General features: G+C 45.6%; 1 protein-coding gene across 3 annotated transcripts; it reads right to left on the bottom strand.

The window, feature by feature from the left end:
* Positions 1 to 1,198: 1,198 nt before the first annotated feature.
* LOC107312175 (solute carrier family 23 member 1-like) lies at positions 1,199 to 21,204 on the bottom strand. 3 transcript variants are annotated; one of them, XM_015859375.2, is made up of 13 exons: positions 20,423 to 21,204; positions 20,183 to 20,262; positions 17,891 to 18,037; positions 16,407 to 16,564; positions 12,174 to 12,333; positions 11,077 to 11,258; positions 8,945 to 9,065; positions 8,455 to 8,611; positions 8,009 to 8,262; positions 5,045 to 5,209; positions 4,251 to 4,359; positions 3,842 to 3,937; positions 1,199 to 2,491 (listed from the first exon to the last, which is right to left on the bottom strand). In XM_015859375.2, the coding sequence occupies exons 2-13, from the start codon at positions 20,234 to 20,236 to the stop codon at positions 2,223 to 2,225; spliced, it is 1,872 nt and encodes a 623-aa protein (XP_015714861.1). In that variant the 5' UTR covers positions 20,237 to 20,262; positions 20,423 to 21,204; the 3' UTR covers positions 1,199 to 2,222. The 3 variants fall into 3 exon arrangements, with proteins under 3 accessions (XP_015714861.1, XP_015714868.1, XP_032300085.1); XM_015859382.2 differs by having other exon boundaries at positions 20,183 to 20,258; XM_032444194.1 differs by having other exon boundaries at positions 20,183 to 21,204.
* Positions 21,205 to 23,617: the final 2,413 nt, after the last annotated feature.

The raw sequence follows: 23,617 nt of genomic DNA, 5'->3' as shown, positions 1-23,617 counted from the left end.
GTAAACAGGAGCAAAGGGTAACACGGGTGGCAGGCAGCGTGCTGTTCTCAGGCAGTCCAGAACAGCCTCCAGGTGTTCAGTTTTGCACCTGAGGATGCGTTGATCTTTCATTTACCAAGGAGCAAATAAACAGAAGCTACGTCCTGTGGTGCAAAGTCTGTTTACAAACCTCAAGTGGCCACTGCAGCCTCACCCCTGCCTACTTCATTTTAGAATTTAGAGATGTCCCTCTGAGTCAAAAAAACAAACAGGTATATAACAAACACACCAAAGGAAAAATATCAAAGGGCAGTTAATAGCCTGAGCTTGAAACAGGGACAGAAATAGCTTCTGAGAAATGCCTCGAGCCTCAGCAGCATCAGACACAGCACTGCTGTGTATGCGGCTTGGACTTGGGCTGTGCTGCAATGAAGGACAGGCCCTACTCGTGCTCTGCCCCAGGGAGCTGGCAACCAAGCACAGGGGGAGGGCACAGACATGGCAGCAGGGTGGAAATGCAAGATGTGGTGGTGTTATCTCATTCATCAGCTGCCATCCTGTTGCCATTAAACCCTCCCTGTGACATATGCTGGGGCTGGCCAGCAGCAGCCTGACAGGGACAGGGTGATGCAGATTAACAGCTTGTTTTCACACATGCACTATGGCGTAAGTAAATCTGAGAGCAATGTGTAAGTCTGGGGGTTTGTCAGATAGATCTCCTGGGAATACAGGCTGCCAGTAAGTGAGCTCAGAGGTGTGGACAACACTGGAGAATTAAGGCAGTATCAGAGCTGAGATGCACAGGATCTCTGTAAAATCCCACCTGGGCAGGAATCAGGCGTAGTTAAATATGCAAATCTAGGGTTAAGAAGAAACCATATCACAGCCTTCAGCTGTACAGTGCAGAGTACGGAGAAGATTGGGTCGGACTTTTCTGAGAGAGGAACAGTGTTGAGGCAACAGACACAAGTTAATGCATTGGGAATTCCAGTTAGACGTGAGGTAAGCTGTCACCACGAGAGTGGTCAAACACCAGAGCAGGTTGCCCAAAGCAGCTGTGTCTCTCCAGCCATAGTTCAACTAGGCACTGCCATAGTTCAACTAAGGGAAGGGTTGGCCCACATGACTTCCAGAGGTCCCTTCCAACCTGAATTCTCTGTGATTCTTCGAATAAAACCTGCCACTCACTATGGAAATCAACCCAAGAAATACCATTTGGTTGCATATGTTATTTATTTTTCCCAAAATATACCTAAATATAAATCTCAGTGCAGGAAATGACAGCTTAATGCTACAGCAATATCATCACACGTCGCCAGCAGCCAGCACCGTGCACAGTCACATTATTAAAAGGTTAAGGCTGTTTCTGATGAGAGCTGAAAGCAGCAAGAGTCTGCACGTTGTTTTCCAGAGAAGTGGCTGTCGCTGCATGATCACCAAACCCAAGCAGGTGGGGACACACAGCACTTAGCAGTAGCACAGGTGTGTCACACACCAAGCAGATGTTTTGTCCTTCATCTGATGAAGATTCCTTCATCTCTGTGCAATTTGGTGCCCTGGGGAAGCTGGCTGCCAGCATCCCACCTTACGATTCCTTTCAGTAAAGCTGGTTATTTCTAACAGGTCAGTAACCTAAGTAAAGTCTGTAGATCCCTCTGCAGTGTAGGTAAGGAGAAGCAACTTCAGAAGACAATTCATCCCATTAACCTTAGATGCTGCTTTTCCAACACCATGACTTTGAAGTGTCATAGGAATGAGATGAGTCATGGCCCAGAGGTGCCCTCTTCTTCCCTTTGGCCAGGAAAAGGCATAAACCACAAGCTGAGAGATGAACGTTGCCATTACAGATTATTAAGGTGGAGGGGATAAACCTCACCCCAAAGGATGCATACAAGCAGTAGAAGGGCCTTCTCCTGTGGTCATGAGAGCAGTCAGGACAAGGGAAAGGAAGAGCTCTGCTTCAGCCTAGTAACTGTTCCTCAGGGTCCCCAAGGCTCAGTGCAAGGAAGGAAACTGAACATCCTTCCCAACGTTTCCCAAAGCAGAACTGTGTTCTTCCTAGAGGTGGGCAGGCAGGAGAAGGGAGAAGAATAATGATTCCCTCAGTGTCACCAGTGGCACTGGAGGCAGAGTTAAGAAAAGAAAGGCATTGTCATTTTCTTGCTCCAGCTCAAATGATGAGGGCTGAAGACACACTTTTCATACCTCTGCTTGAGAGATGAGTTCACCTTCAGGCCTGGAGCTTATATCCTTGTATCAGCACCTATCTCAGAGTCTCTTTCTAAGCTTGCTTTAACACTGCTTTCTTGTCCAGCAGCCTTCAGTTCATCCATTTTCTTGCCACCAGGTAGATTTCTGGGGCAAGCAGGGAGATACCGAAACCAAGAGACAGCACAGTATTTAGTGCCTATGCCAAATGGAAGATCATAGACCTTGGAAATGAGCTGGGAATTGTCTGCCTCTTCCTTGTGGCTGTGCTTCCATGCTAGGAGCCCCCGCTCCTCCTGTGTTCCTGTGAAAGCAAAAAGGAGAATGTTGTGTTTCAGACACTAAAATGGGTGTTCTGAACATATGACTGCCTTGTGCACTCCACATTCAGCTCACAAATCCCAGCAGACCCGCTACAACATAGAGATTCCCTGCACTTAAACCCTTCTAGCTTCAAAACTCTACAAAAAACTAGCTACTGTGCTGCTAGACAATATCCATCTTCCTGCAGTAGCTTCCAGTCTTCTCCACTGCTTCCCGTGGGAATCAAAGATACTAAGACAGGTTTCAGAAGCCATGGGGGATGGAAGAACTATTCAGGAGGCATCGTAAAGTGCTAGACAAGCAAAGCTGGATGTTAACTGCTCAGATATCATGAGGTGAGGGAATAAAGTTTAGCTAGCAATTGCTAAATGTCTGTAATTGTTGCAATGGCCAAGTCCCTCCTGGGAAAGGGAGTGAACATATAAATTCTGCCTGGAGGAGCTGAAGATCAATGGTACAATAAAGTTAATGAGCCAAAAGGATATTGGCTTTTCAAAAAGTCTGAGATAATAAAAGAGTCTGGTTAACAGAGTGCCCTTCCTGCTCTCTTTCTGTAGAACTTCCTCTCCTATTGTTATGCCATCCCTCCCTAGACTTGGTGAAAATCAGAGGGTCTTTGCTGGCTGTGAGGGGCAGCAACCAGTCCTACATCCTATCTTTGGTCATCTGCCCTTCCTGCTGCTTTCTAATGATGTGGCAGCAGTTCAACCTCAATTTCAGCATATCTCCTGTCATGAATCATAGAATCATTAAGTGTGCGAAAGGCCACTAAGATCATCCAGTCCAACTATCAGCCCATCCCCACCATGCCCACTAACCACGTGCCTCAGTGCCACATCCACATGGTTCTGGAACACCTCCAGGGATGGTGACTCCATCACCTCCCTGGGCAGCCTGTGCCAATGCAGCACTGCTATTTCTGAGAAGAAATTCTTTCTAATATTCAACCTGAACCTTTAAGCAGGGAAGAAATATTTCTTACCATATCCCCGCTTCTGCAGTTGCCTTTCTCCCTCCTTTCAACCAACATGAAGTAGGCTAGCATTTCATGTAAAAGATGTTCTTGACTAAATTAACTTTTCCTCGAAGTAGGTTGTTGAAAAACGAGTCTTCTTTTTTTTTAATGAGCTACTGTTTTGGAACCAGTGACCGTTCCAGTGATATCTCTCCTGTTCCTCACTCCTCTCCAGGAGTTAGGTGACAAGGAGTTTCATGGTTGCTATCACAGCTTCTCCCCATAGAGCAGTGGTAACGAGGACAAAAAATACCGAGTGACAAACCCCAAGGCAGACACAGACGTGTAGCTTAGCTCATTTCAGCAAAATCCTACCTGGAATGGTGTTATCGAGGATAAACCCCAGGAGTCCACCCACAAACATGCCAGTGGTGAGAAGCACCTGGATCACCTGGTCCAGCTGGATGATTCCTAGAGGAAAAACAAAGAGACACATATTCAACACGCAACATGTTCAGTGCCAAGAGGCTGCAAGATGCACGCTTGTTTAGGCAAGACCTGCAAATCCCAAAACAGGGACTAAGATTTGGCAACACAAGGGAGGCATCGGAGCAGAGGACAAGAGCAGCACTCCCAGAAAGCAACAGACAACTGTCAAAGCACAGCTTTCATGATTTTGTCTGGAAAAAAATATATATGTGTTTTAAAAGATTGCTCTGGATCAACCTTTTGCTTCAGTTCTGTGCAACAGGAAATGCTTTTAAAATGTGCTGTCGCTTCTTACCTGTTTCTAGCAGTGTATTATTCTTGTTTGCCCAGTTGGGAACTGCAAGCCCAGCAAACACAGAGAATCCAAATATAAAGATGTTTCTGGAGGAGTTCATATCCGTGTACTGCGCAGAGAAATTGTGTACGTTAGTACTGCCAGTTTGGGATGACCAAAATTCATGTGTTCATTAGTGAGCCATGCTTGGATGTACACACAAACCCAATGATAGGTGTTAGAACAAAGTTCTGCTTGAAGTTGAACCAAAATTAGCAGATGCTTTCAGAAATGTATGGCATATACTAGAAACTGTATATGGCAGATACAATCAGATGGCAAAGCACTCCATAATCACCAGCTGAGACACCAGGAAAAGGTGTGATTCAGCCATTGCCACTGGGGGAACTGGAAATGAAAACTTTTACTGAGACCCTTGCCCAGTTTGAGACCTCTACTCAAGAAGCCCTCCTCTTAAATGCACATTATTATAGGAAATGGAGAAAAAGCATCCATAGGAGCAGTTACAGAAACTTCTCCTTTGCTGTTAACACCTTCCTTCAGATAAACCGTGAGATGGGGATGAGCAGCCTTGGCACTGCTGGGGAATTAATCAGGTGCTTACCAGCCCTGTTCCAACCAGGAACCTCTCTTTGAGATTTGGTCTCTCTGCGTAAGTGCCCACATCTTCACCCAAGGAACTGCCAGTACAAATGTTTGCATTTGCTACAGCCCTGCTTAAGTCTGACTCAGGCTGGTGAGAATCTGGCTTGAAACCAAAGTAAACTTTCCTAGGAATGAAAAGGTGCTGTTACCTGCAAGTTGGAAACCCCCACAGCAGTGATAATGCCAAACATCACGAGGAACAGGCCTCCGATGACAGGAGTGGGTATGCTGGCAAACATTGCTCCCACTTTTCCAAAGACGCCACACAGGAGCATGGCACAGGCACCAGCAACAATCACCATGCGACTCCCTACCTGGAGTGGGAGGAAGAGCAGGCAGTGATGCACCAGTGAGTACAGACCTGCCAGGCAGGGCTTGCAACCAAAGAACTCGGTGGCGTGTTCAGTTCCAAGCCTCAAAATGGCTTTCAGCTAGGTGTCCTGCACCAAGCAATCCTCTCTCTGTGGACCAAGATGTTAGAGAGCAGAGCTTGGCCAGCTTGGCTGCTTCCATCCTGAGCTCTTGGATCTGCTGTATCCTTTACACGATCAACACCAGGCTAATAAGAATTGTGGAAGTCTCTTGGCCAGCCCCTACCTGCCATCACACACCCAGCTTCACTCAATCCACCTTTCTCTCATTCTTCCCTAGGAAGAGCCAGGGTATCATTCTTAGTCCAGCACTACAACAAAGATGGGACGAAGCACCAAGCTTCATTCAGAGCTGCTGGAGTGCGTGAATAGGAAAGAAAAAGAGTATCTGACAAACAAAGGGACAAAAGAGACATTACAGATTACAGAAATTAAGCAGAAAAGCATCAATATTTGTTAGACTTTCAATTCAAGATATGCTTTGCCACACCAAAACTTGGACAGCTTAAAGAATCGCACTAAGATTTACAGCATTCGTGTCTTAGGCAGAGAAGTTCTGTAATCCTCCGCAAACAATTTATAATTCAATTAATTATTTTAATCCTTCCACTGAAGTATCTGAAGAATGCCATTACTTTTTTCTTCTGCAAGGGCTTTTTGCAAATGCTTTCAACCAAAACATTGCCAGTAACTTGTAGTGTCCCTTTTAAAACGTGACTTGAAATACTTGGAAAGCACATCTTTATGAAATACTAAGCTTTACTCAATTGTGAAAGAAATGAGTAAGATTTGGTGGGGAAGTTTCAAAATAAAATCATGCATTGCCTTTGGGACGGCGTTACCATCAAAGCAGTAATTCAGTGAATTTATTTGTTCCAAGATTAAAATGAAGCTTCAGATTCTTAATGTGCTAAAAACTGTCACATGTCAAATTATCCAATATATAGAGTTGGCCTCGAAGGCAAATTAACTAATCCACTGATACCAAAACTGGGAGCATCTGCTTCTAAAGCTTCTAGTTTAGAGTTTGTTTCAGTTATGTCAAGGGAAACAAAGAAAACTGGTTTTTGTTCTTAAAGGTGAAGAAGCTGCACAGTTTCCCAAAATCTTTATCACACTTTGAAATTCTCTCTTTCTTGGAGATGGGAGCTCAGTGCTGGCACACTGGGATTGATCCGGTATGTCAAACATAAGTGCCTAGTGCCATTTAAGATGTTGGATCTTGGCAGTTTCTGACAGCCTCTCCTTTGCCCGTGGATATCTGAAATACTCAGAAAGTCATTTCAGGTGGTGCTGGACACCCGTGTTTAAGCAAAGGAAACAAGTCCCTTGTGCTTCCCTTTATTATCCAAAAATATATTTCCCTTGTAAACAAACAAACAAACAAAATGAAATCTGCCTTGTGCTCTCAGCACCCCCAACTACCCCAATCAGAGTCTGATTTCAGAATGACTGAGGTAGAAATTCATCACTCAGAGGGCACTGAGGTGCTGGCACAGCTGCCCAGGGAGCTGTGGTTGCCCCATCCCTGGAGGTGCTCAAGGCCAGGCTTAATGGATTCCTGGGCAGCCTGAGCTGGCGGGTGGCAGCCCTGCCCACAGCAGGGGGGTTGGAACTAGATGATCTTTGAGGTCCTTTCTAACCCAGACCATTCTATGACTGTCTTCTGGGCTCTTAAGTCTGAACAAAGTGAGCAGAGGTGGGATCTAAGTGAACTATCCCCTGAATCAGCACCGATGGTATGCTTGTACAAGGACCTGGAGTACATGGGGACAAGGTATGTCCTATAAACTGACAATTATGGGTCTGAGCACTTCTGCACTATGGTCAAAGGAGCAAACTACATCATGAGAGAACAGGCTCGGGTATAGGGTCAATATGTACCAACCAGACTGTGACAAAGTATGGGTGACAGGCTAAACTGGACTCCATGCAGTTAGAAACATCCACTTCAGTCAAACACAATGAAAAATGGTTATTTTGAGGTTCATCAAATCCAGCAAAATAACTAATATTACAGTTCCAGAGCTGTAAGTCAACTTCTGCTTTTATTTACAGACTCACAGCTTATTTTACAACAATTTAGAAATAGCTTTCAAGTTGGCTGCTGGATGTACCCATCCTCTAGCAATAAAACTTAGTGAAAATCTACGATCTGATTGTCAAGTTTATCTATCTCTGGAAATTTCTTTCCCTTATAAGAGCAACCAGATACTCAAGGAATTCACACAACTTTAAAGAGAGGTAAAAACACGTACCATTTGCCTTCGCATTTCATAGTCTCATGATCTACCTTTCACATGATTGCCATCCTTGGGTTATGAATCTTGTGGAACTTGAAGCCCTATTAAAGATCTTTCCTCTCCTTCCATTTACTTAGAAGGGTAAACAGGTAGGTAGAGAGTTAGGAGGATAGTCTTTGATAAAAGAAGTTTCCAGAATAGCTCAGTGTAACATATTCTCTTTACAGGGGTCTAAGCTGGGAGCCATGGGTAACAACAGCATGTACTTACTCCCATATGAAGACCATAAGCAGTAAAAGAGAGGGAATGACAACCTACATTGCATGATTTGTATCGCTCTGAGGTGATTACCAAGTGCCTGTGGGCAGCAAACCCATTTCTGGATGGCACTTGCTGCTAAAGCAGCCTTCACACCAATGTATGCAACACACTTGTAACCACACTGGGGGGATCCACAGGAGGGCAAGGCATTGCAGCTACCCTGCCATGTGAGACTCACCTTGGTGATGCCCAGGGCCCCCACATTCTCACTGTAGGACGTGGTGCCGTTCCCTGTTCCCCAGGCCCCAGCCAAGAGGCAGCCAATGCCTTCCATACCGATCCCACGGTTGATGGCATGCTTTGGTGGTGGTGGAGCACCAGACAGGCGGGCGCAGGCATAATAATCCCCCATGGACTCCAGCATGGAGGAGATCACCCCGGCGAGGAGGCCAAATATCCCAGCCAAACTGACTGTTGGCATTCCCCACTGTCCTGCAAATAAAGAGCTCTGTTCAGGGCAGTGGGGCACATTTACGCCAAAATCTACTGAGAGGTATGAACAGCAAGGGTGCTTGTGTGTGTTTGCCTCATTTTTGGCACTTCACTTCCCTGCGGTGGCTGTGAGGTGGGCAGGATGCAACAGCAAGGGATAGGGGAGAGGGTTATGCAGCTGCATCGCAGTACCTGGGTAGGGGAGCCGAAACCAGGGAGCCTGAGACAAGACGTCCCCGTTGGTGTCTGTCCGTGCCAGGTGGCCATAAGCAGTGGGATCCGTGGGGAGGACATCAGTCACCGTCAGCACGTAGCAGAGCAGCCAGCTCAGGGACAGCCCCAGCAGCACCTGCCCATCACATTCAGCAGCAAGATCTGGTTATTGCAGAGCCACATCTCCAGCAATGATACACAGGTCTGGGACAAGGCCTTCTCCTGCCCAACCCTTTGCCTGTGCACATTTGAGCACACACATGGGATGGAGGGAGAGTGACAGCAAGTATCCTGGTGGCTCTCCTTTCTGCCCCACAAACAGGTACCATGGGTCCTTCTCCCCACTGCCCCTTGCAGCGTAGCCTGATCTGGGAAGTGCTAACCCACTTGAAGTGAGAGGAAACAGCCCAGATAGCCTGGGCCAGGTCCCTCTGCCATGCCACCGAGGTCACCGGGAGCGCTAACGTACCGGGAAGATCTGGAAGACATAGATGGGGGAGAAGTGGCACTTCTTGCCTCTCCGATATGATGGCAGTGGCACAGGGACATCCTTCAGGTACTGAGAGAACAGAACTATGAAAAAAATAGTCCTGGGAGGAGGGAAAAACAGACCATGAGACAAAGTGTGTACCCAGATGCCCACCTGTCCCCATGTGAACTGGAGGCCTGGCTACCTGATTTCCACGACTCCAGATGACCCCAAAAAACAGGCTCTCAGCACCAAAAGTACAGTGCTCATATTTGCCTCAAGCCCCCAGGGCTTGCTCCGGTGGCCACAAGGTGAAGCTCCTTTCCCACTCCTTGTGTGGGACTGCACCTCTCACCAACAGCAGCACAGGGGTGCACGGATACACCATGATATACAGCCAGAGGTTATCAATCACCATTCAAAGCACTGAATGGCTGGATGCAGAATGTCTGAGGAGGAACCAGCTTCCATTCCTGGTTTCTAAAGCTACAGACCAACTGCATCAGTGCACATTTTGTGCATTTGCATTAACAAAGGAGCTCAGCGGCCTGATGAATCACTGCAGAACACTCGTCTATCTTGGGTAGGTGTCACTGCTTATTATTCAGGTTGCCTGGCACATTCCATTAATAGATGCTATTTTCAGCTGCTTATAATTCTGCCTAACTTTTTTTCCATTTAGAATGAAAATTTCCATGGAAAACATCTGCCCCGGGCCAAATATTTCTGGAGAAATATATCCTAAACCTATTTCAAAGAGTGATGTTCAAGAAATAGACATAGTTGAGAAGGTCATTTTGCCTTGAGCAGTAGTAAGGCCTGCCTAGGTGAGATTTAGAATAACTTGTTGGGGAGAGGCATATTGCTCCTTCTCACAAAACTCTGCTCGAGTATGATAAGCCTGTGGCAATGACCATTTATCTCAGGTCCCAGGTATTCAGCAAAAACATCTCTGAGTTTAGCATGTGCAGGCCATAAAGATTTTGAGCTTTTTTTTTCTTCTGGAACACTGTTGAGTGCTGAACTGTGGTATGTATCATCACCAAGGAGCAAATGAGCACACCAAGCAAGTCGCTGGTAACACCTATTATGGAGGGTCTGGGATGTGGTAGGGCTGGACAGCAGGGCTGAGAGCACAGGGCCCTACCTTCTCCATCACTTGTCCCTGCCAGGGACTGGGATTAGCACAGGTAGAAGTTCAGGCAGAAAAGAACAGAAAGGGTGGCCAGGGTTGTGTATAGGGGTTGGGGACAGGCAAGGAATCCCTGGTAATAGAGTAGCACTGCTGGGCAAAGTGGTCAGGAGAGAAACAGAAGTTAGGAGTTAGGGACTGGAGAAGGGAAGTAGAAAAATGAGACATTCCTGATGGGTTTAGATTGGCTAAGCAAAGGGGCCGGTACAGATCATTACAGCTAGAGAAAAGGACAAGCCACAGATTAGTGGAAGAAACAATGGTGAAAGGGAACTTGAGGAGCAGGGAGACAGGCAGGGTTTGGGATCTTATGGGGGTGCTTGTGGAAGATTTAAATTCTGAAATTAAATTTAGATTCAGGTTTAGACTAGATATCAGGAAGAAATTCTTTACTGTGAGAGTGCTGAGACATTGGAACAGGTTGCCCAGCAATGCTGTTATACACAAAGGCACATATACAAATTTCCCTGTAAGAATGCTCCCAATGCTGTAAAGGCACATGCACACAATGCAGACATTTCCAGAGCTCCCCCAGGGCCTTCGGGGAGAAAACAATTACTCCTTATGGCTTGAAAACAAGAGGTGAAGCAGCAACCATTCTAACTTGAGGAATACAGAACTCTTAACTTATTTTAGAAATGTCTTTTTAACTTAAATAATGGATGTGTAGGATAGTGTGCACAAGCAACTATAGCAGAAATTGCCCTCAGCAATGGCACGTAGGAAAGCCTTGTTTCTCTACTGAGCAAAGAACTATGAGTTTTCACAAAATTGGTATTTTAAAGTTTCATTTTTGTTTTTTGCTTTGTTGCTGGTGTAGCTGAGGGCTAAAATCTTCTCAGAAGGTAACTGTGTCTTGCACAAGGCTGGTGTCTTGCACAAGCCTTCTGCATGTTAGCACTCCACAAATAAATCTTGTGCTCTGGGAAATGATACTTACATGCATGCTATGCCCCAGTGCTGTCCAGCTTTATCCCCAGCTGAGTCAAAGAGAGGTAGAGCAACCAAGGTGATGGTGGGGGCAATTGTCAAGGGGCCAATGAATCTCATCAGAAATCCAATAAGGCCAGAAAATCCAACAAAGATTTGAAAGCAAGAAGCTACAATGATAGCTCCTTGCACCTGGAAAAATGAAGAAAGAGAGCAGACAGTGAATGGAATTCCAACTGGTAAGTTTTTTCTTAAGCTTTTTCTTAAGGAAGTCAGTACCAAACCAGTGTGAGAGCCAGGCATGCCTCCTAAGATGGACAGGTATGGAGGTCTGCCACTGACCACAGCAGGGCTCTGCTGAGTATTACATGTAGGGAAGAACCAACAAAATACCAGCACACCAACTCCCACCTTGGCTGAGGGATTTAGTCCTTACCAGGGCCTGCTTCATTCCCTTGTGCCTGCCATCTGTGCCACCCAAGCACACATCAGCTTCCCTGCACCCTCTCTTTCTTCTCCCCCAAAATGCAGGCGAAAAGCTCTTGTTCTGCAAATGGGAACAGAGCCATGGCCTCCACTCACCTCCCACCTGGGAAGCGCTTGGGGTGTTTCAGCACACTGGTAGGACAGGATGTCATGACAGCCTGTTTTTTTCTGAGTATCAGATTACTTCTGGGGACACAGTCATCACTCTGCACTTTTCCATGTCTGACAATCACTGTTTAAGTAGGTAATGACTGTGTCCTGAAATGCCATTAGCTGCTCTTATCACTTCCAAACAGGAGACTCTGGGGCAAAGCTGCTTTCTTTGCAGATTTGGTGATAAACCTGCAGTACTGAGCGTCTTCCCTCATTCTGACTCCAGAGGGATGAGGAACACAGGGCTGTGGATAACAGGTGTGTTTCAACCAATGGAGTCTTTGCAGGGACCATAATCACCCAAGGACTCTTAGTCTCCTGTTCAACAGCAGCGCAGCACCAGACCTTAGGTGCCCAGGATGCAGTAAGAGGGCAGGGGCTAAGGGCCACTGGAGATGGAAGGTGAGGTTCTTTCCTGAAAGCAAACAGCCCTGACACAGAACAGGTGCCACTGAACATGTGTTGTACCTCTCGCATCCGTGTCTGCCAGACTTCAATGAACTCGGGTGAAGAAGCATTCACCAGCGTGGCATTCTCCGTCCAGGCAGGGCACTTCCACGTGGGAAGAGACAGCATGGCCAGGGTGGGGGTCAGGAACGCAAAAGTTCCTCCTTGTATAATAGGAAGCCTAGAAAAAAAACAGAGGGAAAAGCTGACAAGTAAGAATGCTGGAATCACAGCTCCATTTAGGTGAGGGAAAGGAAAGAAAAATAAATTAAAAACAAAAGCAACAACAAAGAAACCAAACCCAAAAAATCACAGCCTGCTCATGGTCTCTGGCAGCCTCTTTTGATCCATTTTGGCAGGTCTCCATCACTGACGGTGCTGGGGAATTGTTGCCAGCTGTACTCAAAGAGCAGTGACCATGACAGAGAGAGGGACACTGGTTCTGGAGTCAGACTGCTACTCTGCTTTAGGAAGTACACATCCTTCCAAGGTGTGACTAGGTCACAGAACTGCCTATGGGAAAAAAAGCAGCCAAAAGAAAAAGCTGGAGGAGGAGAGAAGGGAAAGGAAGAAAGATGATGAGACTGAAGAAAAGCTTAGCACTGACTTGTGCCCAAATCTCACCAATATCCAGTTATTTCCTCTGTCCCCTTGATTTGCCTCACTTTTCTTCACAGCCTGCTTATAAACATAAGCACACACTGACTATTCTCCATGCCATAACCATCATCAGACTAAGGTGCACTGGAAATTGTGATTTATATCTTAGGAGAATGGTTTTTTAAAAAGCTAATTCCTCTGCAATTTTTCCACTGACACCGGAAAGGAGACCTACATGGACACAGCAGCAAGCTCTGAAAAAGCCAAGAGAAACCTCCAAAATGCCTTGGCTTTATTTGCTCAGAAAGCCTCCCTGGGAGCAGCTCCCAGAGCAACCTTGTCTTGTGCCAAAAAACACGAGTGGCACCTGTTCAGACAAGCAGCAGGGCAGTGATCTATGTGAATGCTTCTGCAATTTCCCTGATGCTGAAGCATTTCCACCATTCATCAGAAAGCGCAGGAAAATGAAAGATGGCATAGCTGTAGCAGCACCATATATCTGTCACTTACAATGAGTATTTATATCACTGCAATTACTCACACCATGTACAACTGAAGTGCTGTTAAAACTAGCCAGAAAGTTATATTTGAACATCAGTCATCCGTGGAGTCACTTATTTATTATGTTCATACAAACATGTTGTAGCCTTCAAAGGATTTTGCTGGGGAAGGGAAAAGGGAAGGGAAGGGAAGGGAAGGGAAGGGAAAGGGAAAGGAAAGGGAAGGGGAATGGAAGGGAAGGGTAAGGGAGGAACGGGAAGGAAGGGAAGGGAAGGGAAGGGAAGGGAAGGGAAGGGAAGGGAAGGAAGGGAAGGGAAAGGAAGAGAAGATAAAGGGAAGTGGAAGAGAAAGAAAGGGAAGGGAGGGGGAAGGGAAGGGGAAGGAGGGAAGGAGGGGAGGGGAGGGGAGGGGAAGGAAGGGGGGAGGCAGGGAGGGGACGGGAGGGGTAAGGGTGCGGTGAGGTGAGAGGAGGAGGGGAGGGGGGGGAAGGGAAAAGGCGAGGGGAAGGGAGGGGAAGGGAGGGAAGGGAAGGAGGGAGGGGAAGGGAAGGGAAGGGAAGGAAGGGAAGGGGAAGGGAGGAAGGGAAGGGAAGAGGAAGGGAAGGGAAGGGAAGGGAAGGGAAGGGAAGGGAAGGGAAGGGAAGAAACACAGAAGACCTAGTGCCACCACTGTTGAACTAACAACAGCATTATAGCTCCTGGTGCGCTGGCCCTGGAGCTGTTTCCCAGTTGTTGCTGGTGGGCTAACATCAAGCTAGAGTGCTGAGGTGATGTATATAGGGTATGTGGGGCTTTTTTTTTTCCATCAGGGTTTGCAAGATTGCCAGGTTAGAGAAGGAGATGTTATGCTCTGATCATCATCGCTGCAAGATGCCAAAGCATCTGCTAAGGGGCACCACAACAACAAATGACCTGTATGTCCTCAGAAGCTTCTTGGTTCATCTCTAATGACCATCTGGGACCCATCACTGCTTTTTCATGCTCTGTCATGTAAACGCTGTGGGTTACAGCGGGTTGGGGTTTTCCACCATCTACTGCTTCTGGAGGGCTGCTCCCAGATTGTACTCACACTTGGAAGGAACCTCCCCATTTCCACTGCCAGTTCCCATCTCTTTGTTCATGTGCCAGTGCTGTATTTTAGCTGAAGTGTTTTTTCCCTGCCTGATCCTATCTCTGCTCTCTCAGACTAATTGCAGGCTGCAGCCAGACCCACTCAGCCACCACTTGGTCAAGCTAAAACAAAGATGAGCTGCCTCTCATCACCATGCCACATTAACATATTAACATATTGTCTCTGTCCTTCCTCTCACCTCTTCTCCTCTGAATCAGTCTTCCTTAAATACGGACATCCTGAACTGTGCAGAGCACTTAGCTGAGGGCTCCTCAGGGCATTGGACATTGGGCATTTCCAGGAAAAAACATCCCCTCAACCTTGTATTTGTTTTTCCCACAGTCTTGCTGGTGAATCACAATTATCAGCTAATACAGGCTCTAAGAAAGCAGTAAAATGAGAAAAAGAAATCTGCTTCTGTTTCCCCAGGCTAGGATTGTTTGCCATCACTTCCTTTGGTTCTGCTCCAGGCTGAGTCCACCTTTCTGACAGGGAACATCCTCACACCTTATAATTGGGGCCAGAAATAAGGCAATTTCATCCTTAGCACAGAAAAAGCTGTTTAAACTTATCCTATAGGACCAGCTTTTCAGTGCTTAATTTGATCTGTTGTTCCTCATTCAGCTACTGAGCCACAAGAGACATTAATGAGCCATTAATGTTTCATTCCCTGCCACACTTTTATCACAGCTCTTGGATATTCACCAAGTCATTTGGGGGGCAGCCCGGGGGGACCCAGGGGATCTGAATCACCCAAACAGCCCACATCATAGCTGTGTGCCCTAGCCTGAATTTAACTGAACTCAGAAGAACCAAGTTGCCTCTCTCTGATGGCCACAGTGGCCTGGTATGCATTGCAGGCCACCTCCAGGCCCCTTCCTTCATTAATCCTGAAGCAATGGAGTTACCTCCAGGGAGGAGTTTGTCTACCCCCATTCTTTATGATAGACAATGATGGAAAAGTTACCCTAAGGAAATGCCCAGGAGGTGTAAAAAGCATTGTGATTTGCCAGTAGAAGGGTTTTAACCAGGTTATTCAGATTTAAAAGCCAATCAATGTGTGAGTTTTTGCTTTTGAAGCAAGAAACGCTAGTTCTTATCAATGCTTATGGAAATCTTATCAATGCTCATAAATATCTACTGGGTAGGAGTCAAGTGGGTGGAGCCCAGTGCTTTTTAGTGGTGTGCAGCAACAGAACAAGGAGCAATGGGCACAAACAAATGGAACACAGGAAGTTCCCTACAAACATGGAGAAAAAGTCTTTACTTTGAGAGTAACAGAGCAGTGGAACAGGTTACCCAGTGGAATCTCCTTCTCTAGATATACTCAAGACCCCCCGGATGCCTGCCTGTGTGATCTATTTTAGGGAACCTGCTTTAGCAGGGCAGGTTGGACTGGATGAGCTCCAGATGTCCATTCCAACCCCTGTAATTCCAAGTTCTGTGTGATTCTGTTCCTGCCATAATGGAGGGGAAAAAAAATGAAAAGGGAGAGGCAGTCCAGAGTTATGACAAAGGGGATAGAAGAAATTTTGCAAGGCCAGCAAGCACCCAGGCTCTTCTGGGCACTGTGGATATGTCTCTTACAAAGAATTTAACTTTCTCCTGAGTCCCTAAAGGTGGTAGATGAGCTGCAATTTCTCCCAGTTACCCCCTGCCCTAAAGTTTCTGAAGGGCTCTATGTACCCATGGCCAGGGTCAGATTGAAAGGGACCTGCTGCAGCCATAGGGTCTCTGGTAAGGAGCAGGCAGATACTGTATACTGCATCTTTTTAAATGCTTTACATTTTGCATGACAGATTCCTTACAAACCCAACAAAAAAATGCATCAAGTACCAGGAAATGCAAAAGCTAAACAGTGAGGCAGCTCTGCAAACCTGTCATGTACAGTGACTGCAGTGTGGTTTACCACGTGTCCTAATTGCCTAAGGGTAACAAATGACCCTCAATACTAGATAAACTTTAAAGCAAGCTGGCTGCTGAGCACTCAGAAATTGCATCTATAAATTTTCTTGTGTGTCCCGTTTCTTGCAGTTGACCTACCTGACTCCAAAGAGGACTTGAAGCAGGGTGCAAATTCCTGAGACAAAGAAGATGGTGCTTATCAGGTGGCTCTGGGTGAGGAGGTCATGCTGAAGACAAAGGTCTTTGGAGAGGATCAGCGGGATGGATATCAGACCTCCCATGGCTGTCAGGAAATGCTAGGAGCGACAGAGAAAGACAGGGTGAAGAAGGATACAGAACTAGCAACACAACATTACTGCATTACTGAGGGAAGCCTACAAGTAGCTTGCATATTTGCATTTGAATCATGCCAGTACTACTCATTCTCTTCTTTGATATATTAAACGTTTTGTTTTGATGCACTTACAAGATCTGCAGTGCACCCCCACAAACTTCTCCCATCTTCCTTGCCCAAAGACCTTTTGTAGTGCTCTGGGCTCCCCAGATCACTGTCAGACAGAACAGGTTTATCCCCAGCCCTGCAAACAAAACTGGTGTGGGTAGTCTACCAGGAAGAAGGGGACACCATAGGGAAAGGTAACAGAATGATCACATGAAGTGAGCAGAGTACAAATGTCTCAATCCGTTTCACTGGCACCTCAGTGAATAACACAAAATATTTGTAAATTGGAGTTATCCATTCTTTGCTATCAGCAACTTTTCTCACACAGTGCAGGTATGACTAGCCATATAAACGAATGCCAAAGAATGGAAAGATCAAGCATTGCATTTTTCAAAAGAGTCACAGGAATATTATAATAAAGACCTTTGGTTAATTACTAAATATGAAGATAATTTGGTGAGCAATTGATGAGGTGAGGTTGTTTCATCTGGTCTAACTTCCTAATTCTCTCTCGTAGTACAGGACTGCAGTGGTAGAATTGGTGGCGCTTGGAAACTCACTCTGCTTGTTAAGGGTATGCTTTATTAAATTACAATGTAGATGTGTTCACAAAACCTCGTTTTTATACATTCTAAATTTAAGGTGACATTTAAGTAAATGAAGTAGAAGGTGTCCACCAAGCTCCAAGAACAGTCTGTTGCTTCCTTAGTCACTCTAAGGGCTCTGTTCCCTAAGGCTCTGTACCCATTAACTTTGGTTGTATTGGGTTATTTAACATGCATGGGCATGAACATTAGCCAAAGCAGTAGGGACCCTTCTCCTTCTGCCTCTTCTTAGACATTATTGCAGCAGAAAGTCAGAAGTTTAGAAGCTTGCAGACATTTTGCTGATTTCAGCAGAGGTATCTGAACTGTTCTTATTAACTGTTTGGCTCCAGCCCTAGACCTCTGCCTTATTATTTGCACATCAAGGGGGAGGGTGTAGCTGCAGGCAGGAGGATAACAATCAGTGCTCAGGCAGTGATGGGAAGGCCCTAAGGACACTCAGATCCAGCCCTACAACTCCAGGTGCATCAGGAGAACCTAAAGCACTCCCAAATACAGATTTTGTCCCCATTAACTGGCTGAACACCTGATAAAATTCCATCCATCCCCACACATTGCCTGCAATCCTCGCATACCTGAATACCCAGCAAGATGCACAGGTACCAGGGGGGTATGTCGGTGACAGTGTAGGCCAGCTTGTTGCTCTGTGCCTTGCCCTTGACTTTCTCTGGGCCCTGGGCAGCGTGATCCAGTGAGGCACAATGGTGGCTTCCATCTTCGCTCTGAACAATGAGAAAAAAACATCCATTAGCCACATCTAAGCCCTGCAGCTGCCTGTCTGGAGGCAGTGCTCCCTGTCTTGTGGGAGAACTTCAAATGTAACTTTCCTCAAAGTGAGCAGTGCTTTAATAAGTCGTTTATATGCTTATTTGCACGTGTGTCTGGTCGGGGAAACTTTAGAGGGTGTTTCCACCTCAAAGAGACATTTTGATAAAGTGTGCTAGCATCATTCATGTCTCATTAAGGATGGAGAAACTGTAAGCTGAATCCCATTGGTGATGACACTGTCAAAGTGTGCTGATACCTTCCAAAACACTGTGTATTTACGAGCCTAGGCAGGTTGGGAGCATCCCAGCTCCTTCAAAACAGATAGGTGAGGGCAGAGTTAATTCCAAGTGAGCTCAGGCATGAACTTCGTGAGCAAAAGGCATTCCTGAATACCTCCCCATGGAGGCATTTTCATTTCAGAACAGGGGAACATGATTTGTGGATTAACAAATAAGCAGCAAGATATTTAAGACTGCTCATGCAGGGAGTTATTTGGGGACAACTACTCCTGAATAACACCATGGATAAAGGAAGCCTAAGCTAGGCAGACAGCAGTAAGCTCCTTTCCTTTCACAGCAACTTTTCCTGTGTTAGCCAGGGGATATATTCAGTCACAACCCCGCATGACCATCACATGAGTGCCTGACCCTCCCCAGGAGCTGAAGGGGAGTGAGCGTCGTTCAGAAAGAAAAGGATGAAGCTGAGAGAACAGGATGAGGCAGGTCAAAAGACAAAATCTGACTGAGCAAGAGGTGATGGACACAAAATGAAACACAGAAGGTTCCACCTGAACATCAGGAAACATTTCTTTACTGCGCTGATGACCAAGCGGTGGCATAGGTTGCCCAGAGAGGTTGTGGAGTCTCCTCCTTGGAGATCTTCAAAAGCCATCTGGACATGGTCCTGGGCAGCCTGCTTTGGGTGCCCCTACTGGAGCAGGGATTGAAGCAGCTGACCTAGAGTTTCCTTCTCATGTCAGCCATCCTGTGATGCTGAGGTGCTGGAAGGAGGACAAAGCGGGAGCAGGCTGGAACAGGGTTAGGCCCTCAAAGGAGCTGCCAGAGCTGCTTCTGGTGGTTCTCAGCCCAGCTGCTCTCATGAGCTCAGGGGCACAGGATGCCCTCCCTGCATTGTATCATAAAAAGTGCATCAGGAGGGTGGTCAGAAAGTGAACTGTTTGGACAGGTAGAAGAAAGTTACAGTTCATTGTATTTCTCAGCAGCAGAACAGGTAAAAACTAAGACTGTTAAAAACAGTGAAAGAAAGTCTCTTCATTGTACTGAGTACCTTGCTGAGGCTCTGCCTGCAGCTGGCAAACACCTCCACTGTTGCCAGCTCTGAGAAATGGGGGGCTCAGGCACCAGGAGATTAAATGATTCCTCCATGGTCCCCTATCTGGGGGGGTGTCTTTGCCAACATATTAGGATCCCATCTTTCTACTCCCACTGTTAGAACATAAACAGCTTTTCTCATTTCTAATGGAGGTGACCTCTGCATGAGATAGGAATGGGGCTGTTGTGCCCCAAGTCCTTTCCCTGTGGCACTGTTAACAGCTTCCAGTATCCCCATGCACCGCACTGCTAAATTCATACATCGTTTACAGATTTTACTACCCTGTTATACCTCTGAAGAGTACTCTCACCCACTGACTCCCTTTTTTACTCATCTCTTTCCCACTTTACCTCAATAGAAATAGATCCAGAAGATAAAGAAACACATTCTTCAGTGGGCTAAATTTCTCTTGTAGTTTTACTAATACATAAACACTTCTAAACACAGACACCAGCAGGAGGATCTACCAAATCTCTACCTTTTCAACACAGATACACTTGCACTGCCATTCACCAACTCCATCATTTTAGAGGTAATGAAAAGAAGTGAAAAGGGCACCAGAGAGCAAAAACTGCACTGGATCCGCAGCAGCAGCAGACTTCAGTGAGGCAATCATTCCTCAGATTCCTGTCGATAGAAAAGCTGAGGCTGATCACAGACAAGCCTCTGTGCGGGCAGCCCGATCCCCCAGCTTTCCCTTTCTCCTCAGTTTGCAGGGCTCACACAGATTTATGCAAGAATTACCTTTTGGGGAAGAGCAGACTCACCATGAAGCTGGGGTTATCAAGCCCGTTGAGCTCTTTGTCTGTGGAGGGAGTCATGCCTTCCAGCTTTCTTCACCCACTGCCTTGAAAAAGAAAGACGATGATGAAGAAAGCCTCCCAAACTGCCACTTATCCTAGTCAATACAGCCCTAAGGAAATTGGATAAGCAAATGCAGAAGCTGGACGTCAGGAGTCAGCCAACAGTCCGTGCTAGGTGAGCAGTATCACTGAAGTGTTTCCTACCCTTTGGCTTATATAAGTGACTCCTTTTCTCCAGCTGATTAGGGGACCAGCATTAAAACAAACTGCAAAGCAGTCTTTCTCAGGCAGAGTGAAGCAGTAACAGATGACGCAAGAATGTCCTCAGTAGGTAAGGATGCAAGGGGGATATCAGAGAGGCAAGGTATTTCCCTGCTTTTCTGGTCCAGCCTTGAAACTTGCTTCCTTATTGATCTACAGCAACTTTCATTTTCCGTGTGGGCTGGACTTGTTTGAAGAACTTTGTGCTCATCTTTAGAAAGCACAGTCTCTAGGTGGTTTCACATATCCTGCATGTAAATTGCTGTGTATTTTGGCTAAGGTACAACTGCAGTCATCTCATGTTATAATCCTATTACAGTGTGAAAAGAATGAAGCTTTTACTGGGAAACTCTTTAAGACAGAGACCAACGAACAGACAATTCATCAAAAGATGATGCCAGGGTGGTATAAGGAAATCAGATTTAAAAAAAGCAAAACTACCTTGGGTCATCTGATTTTCTCCATTCAACTAAGGAGTCCAGCTGAATGGAGGTAATCAAACATATTTAAACTCAGATGTCCTTACCTTAACTAACAGCAAACAGTGCTAATGCTCCGTCATTCTAGGCCACTCTAGCCACCTCTCTCCACTTCTCCTCAGATTTAAGCATCTATTTAATTTAATGGCTCCCAAAGGCAATGAGCTTCCCAGACCAGCTGCAGAAAGGTCCCATGAACATGCTATTGAATGCACAGTGATAGTCCCAAACTCCTGGATTCCAGGCAGGAAGCAGCATAACAAAAATAAGTTCTGTTCTTATGTACAGCATTGGTATTCTCAGGCATCTTCAGATGAAGACTGCATTATAGAGGGAAGATACAACCTTGCCTAAACATCATCAATGAAGTTATGAGCTGCTAGGTAATTAAATCTTAAGGTATCAAAATCCTCAAGCATTCAAGCCTGACACAATATTCTTCTGGGTTTACCTTGCCTTCCCAGTAGACATTCATGAGATCATGAATCAGAAAAGACTTTCATCTCTCAGTTTCAGCCCAGTATCTGTTCAGTGACTCCTCAGCCCTACCATAACATTCTTTGTAAATGAGACCAAAGTGTTCAATAATCAATATCATCTGCTTGGTGATCTAAACTGGTGTAACAACACAACAGAGGACTACAATTCCTGCGTCATCTAGGCTAGCACATGAAACTGCCCACAGAAGGAGTATTAAGTAAACAGGGTACAACGAAAACAACAACAAGATTATCAATAAGAACAACAACCCAATTTCACAAAACAAGGCAGGCAGAAAATCATTTCGCCACTCAGGTAAATTCTGCAGTCAAAAATGCACTTTAAGAGTACCAAGAAACTGCAGGTGTTCATGAAACAATGCAGGACATAAATCCTAAATAGCCCAAAGACTGAACAACAGAGTAGACCCATTAAGAGTGAACACTTATCAGACTGGACAAAAAAATGATTAATGCACTAATATGGAACCTAGAAGTTTATGAAACAGCACAAAGTACATACCAAAGCAGATTCTATATGAAGAGCCCAAGCGCAAGGAGTCCCAGCCTTGTAAGTTAACAATGACTGTAGGAAGTATTGGTGTGCATGCAGATGTCTGAGTATGTCATACATACAAGTACACATGTATATATAAGATTAGTTATAATTTACTAAACTGTGAGATTTTTAAAAACGAGATTTATTCAGTTAGCAAAGATGCATTGTGAGCCAGTAATGTCATAAACTTGTAACACCATAATCAACTGTACAAATTGCTTTTAGGAATAAAAAAAGGACAGGCATCCACCTGTTCAACTTATTCAGGATGTGTGAGTAAAGAAGAACCAAAAAGTGTAGTATGAACTCCCTTTAAGTTTCTGTGTTTGGTCTATTTCCTGTTGTCCATCAAACTACCTGGTCAGCTGCTCATGTCAGTAAGGGCTGTCTCAGCTCATGTCAAGGAGGCAGGAGAAGCCAGTCGACTAGTCAAGGAAAAGCTTGAAAGCATAGGAGACCCAGCTGAAATCTTCAGTCTTGACCCCAAGTCTTCTGTACCCACAAGGAGAACCTGGACCATCTGTGTCCTGACTATCCTGACAGGGTCATCTTTTCTCTTGTGCTACATTTCTCCCCAAAACTCATGAGTCTTTTCCAGGAAGTGTTTCACAATGGACCAACTTACAATGACATCTTGAGATGCAAATCTGAATTGCCCCTAACTACACTTCAATGACCAAGGAGCTTCCTGCACTCTTTAGGGAATGGTGTCTGTCATGGATAGAAATGACTACATTATACACTTCAACCATAAGAGAGAAGCAGAAAAATATTTATTGATATAATTCAGATATAACATAGTGATTTAACAGTTACAGAAAAAGATTTGAGATGGCTGGATACACTTGATTATTTACTGCATAGAGGGTAGGGTTAAACACACACATACAGAAGACCCTACCATTGAATCATGAGATTTAGAGTTCATTCTAAGCTCCTTGAATGCACTTGCACTCTCAGCTCCTTGAACCATGAAAGTAAGGAGCCTAGGTGTGGCCAGATGCACTCCCAGTCCCAAACTTGGTCAACAGATTACGTCTAGGAGATCATATGTGCACAAACAATCCAAGACACTGTCTTAGTGAAGCTAAAAAAGCTTACCATCAATCTAAGATATAATCTTAGCAAAACTAACAAAGCTTAATACAATTAGTCACTTACAGAGGATCTGTACTAGCAAGGCATCTTGACATCAAGGCATAAGGGATCTCAGCACAGATGTAACCTCAAGAGGTGGCCCTGATGAAGAGGAAATCCTGTTGTGTGGTTAGATGCTAAGGGGTTCTTGGGCTGCTTCCTATTTACAGAGTAACGTGACTGACTCGTATTCATACTTTGTTTTTAGGCACATTCTCATATGGCCCTCAGCCGCTGAACCGTGTGTCTGCTATCAATTATTTTAGCCCCCTGGTTTGAGACAGATTTGTTGCAGTTAATCTGTTTCAGCAAGAATGTTATCAGTACTGTTGCTCATTGTCATCCTGTGTGAGGCCTTGTGTGCAAAGCCAAACTGAAGGATAACCTTGGGAGATCAAAAGAAGGGAGGGGAGAACATACTGTTGCAGTATCCCCAGTAAACTGCAGATAGGGTGGCACCAGCATAGGGACATACAAGACTCTA

The sequence above is a fragment of the Coturnix japonica genome, chromosome 1 (genome assembly GCF_001577835.2).
Source record: "Coturnix japonica isolate 7356 chromosome 1, Coturnix japonica 2.1, whole genome shotgun sequence".
Taxonomy (NCBI): Eukaryota; Metazoa; Chordata; class Aves; order Galliformes; family Phasianidae; genus Coturnix; species Coturnix japonica.
This window is presented reverse-complemented; position numbering and strand designations above follow the sequence as displayed.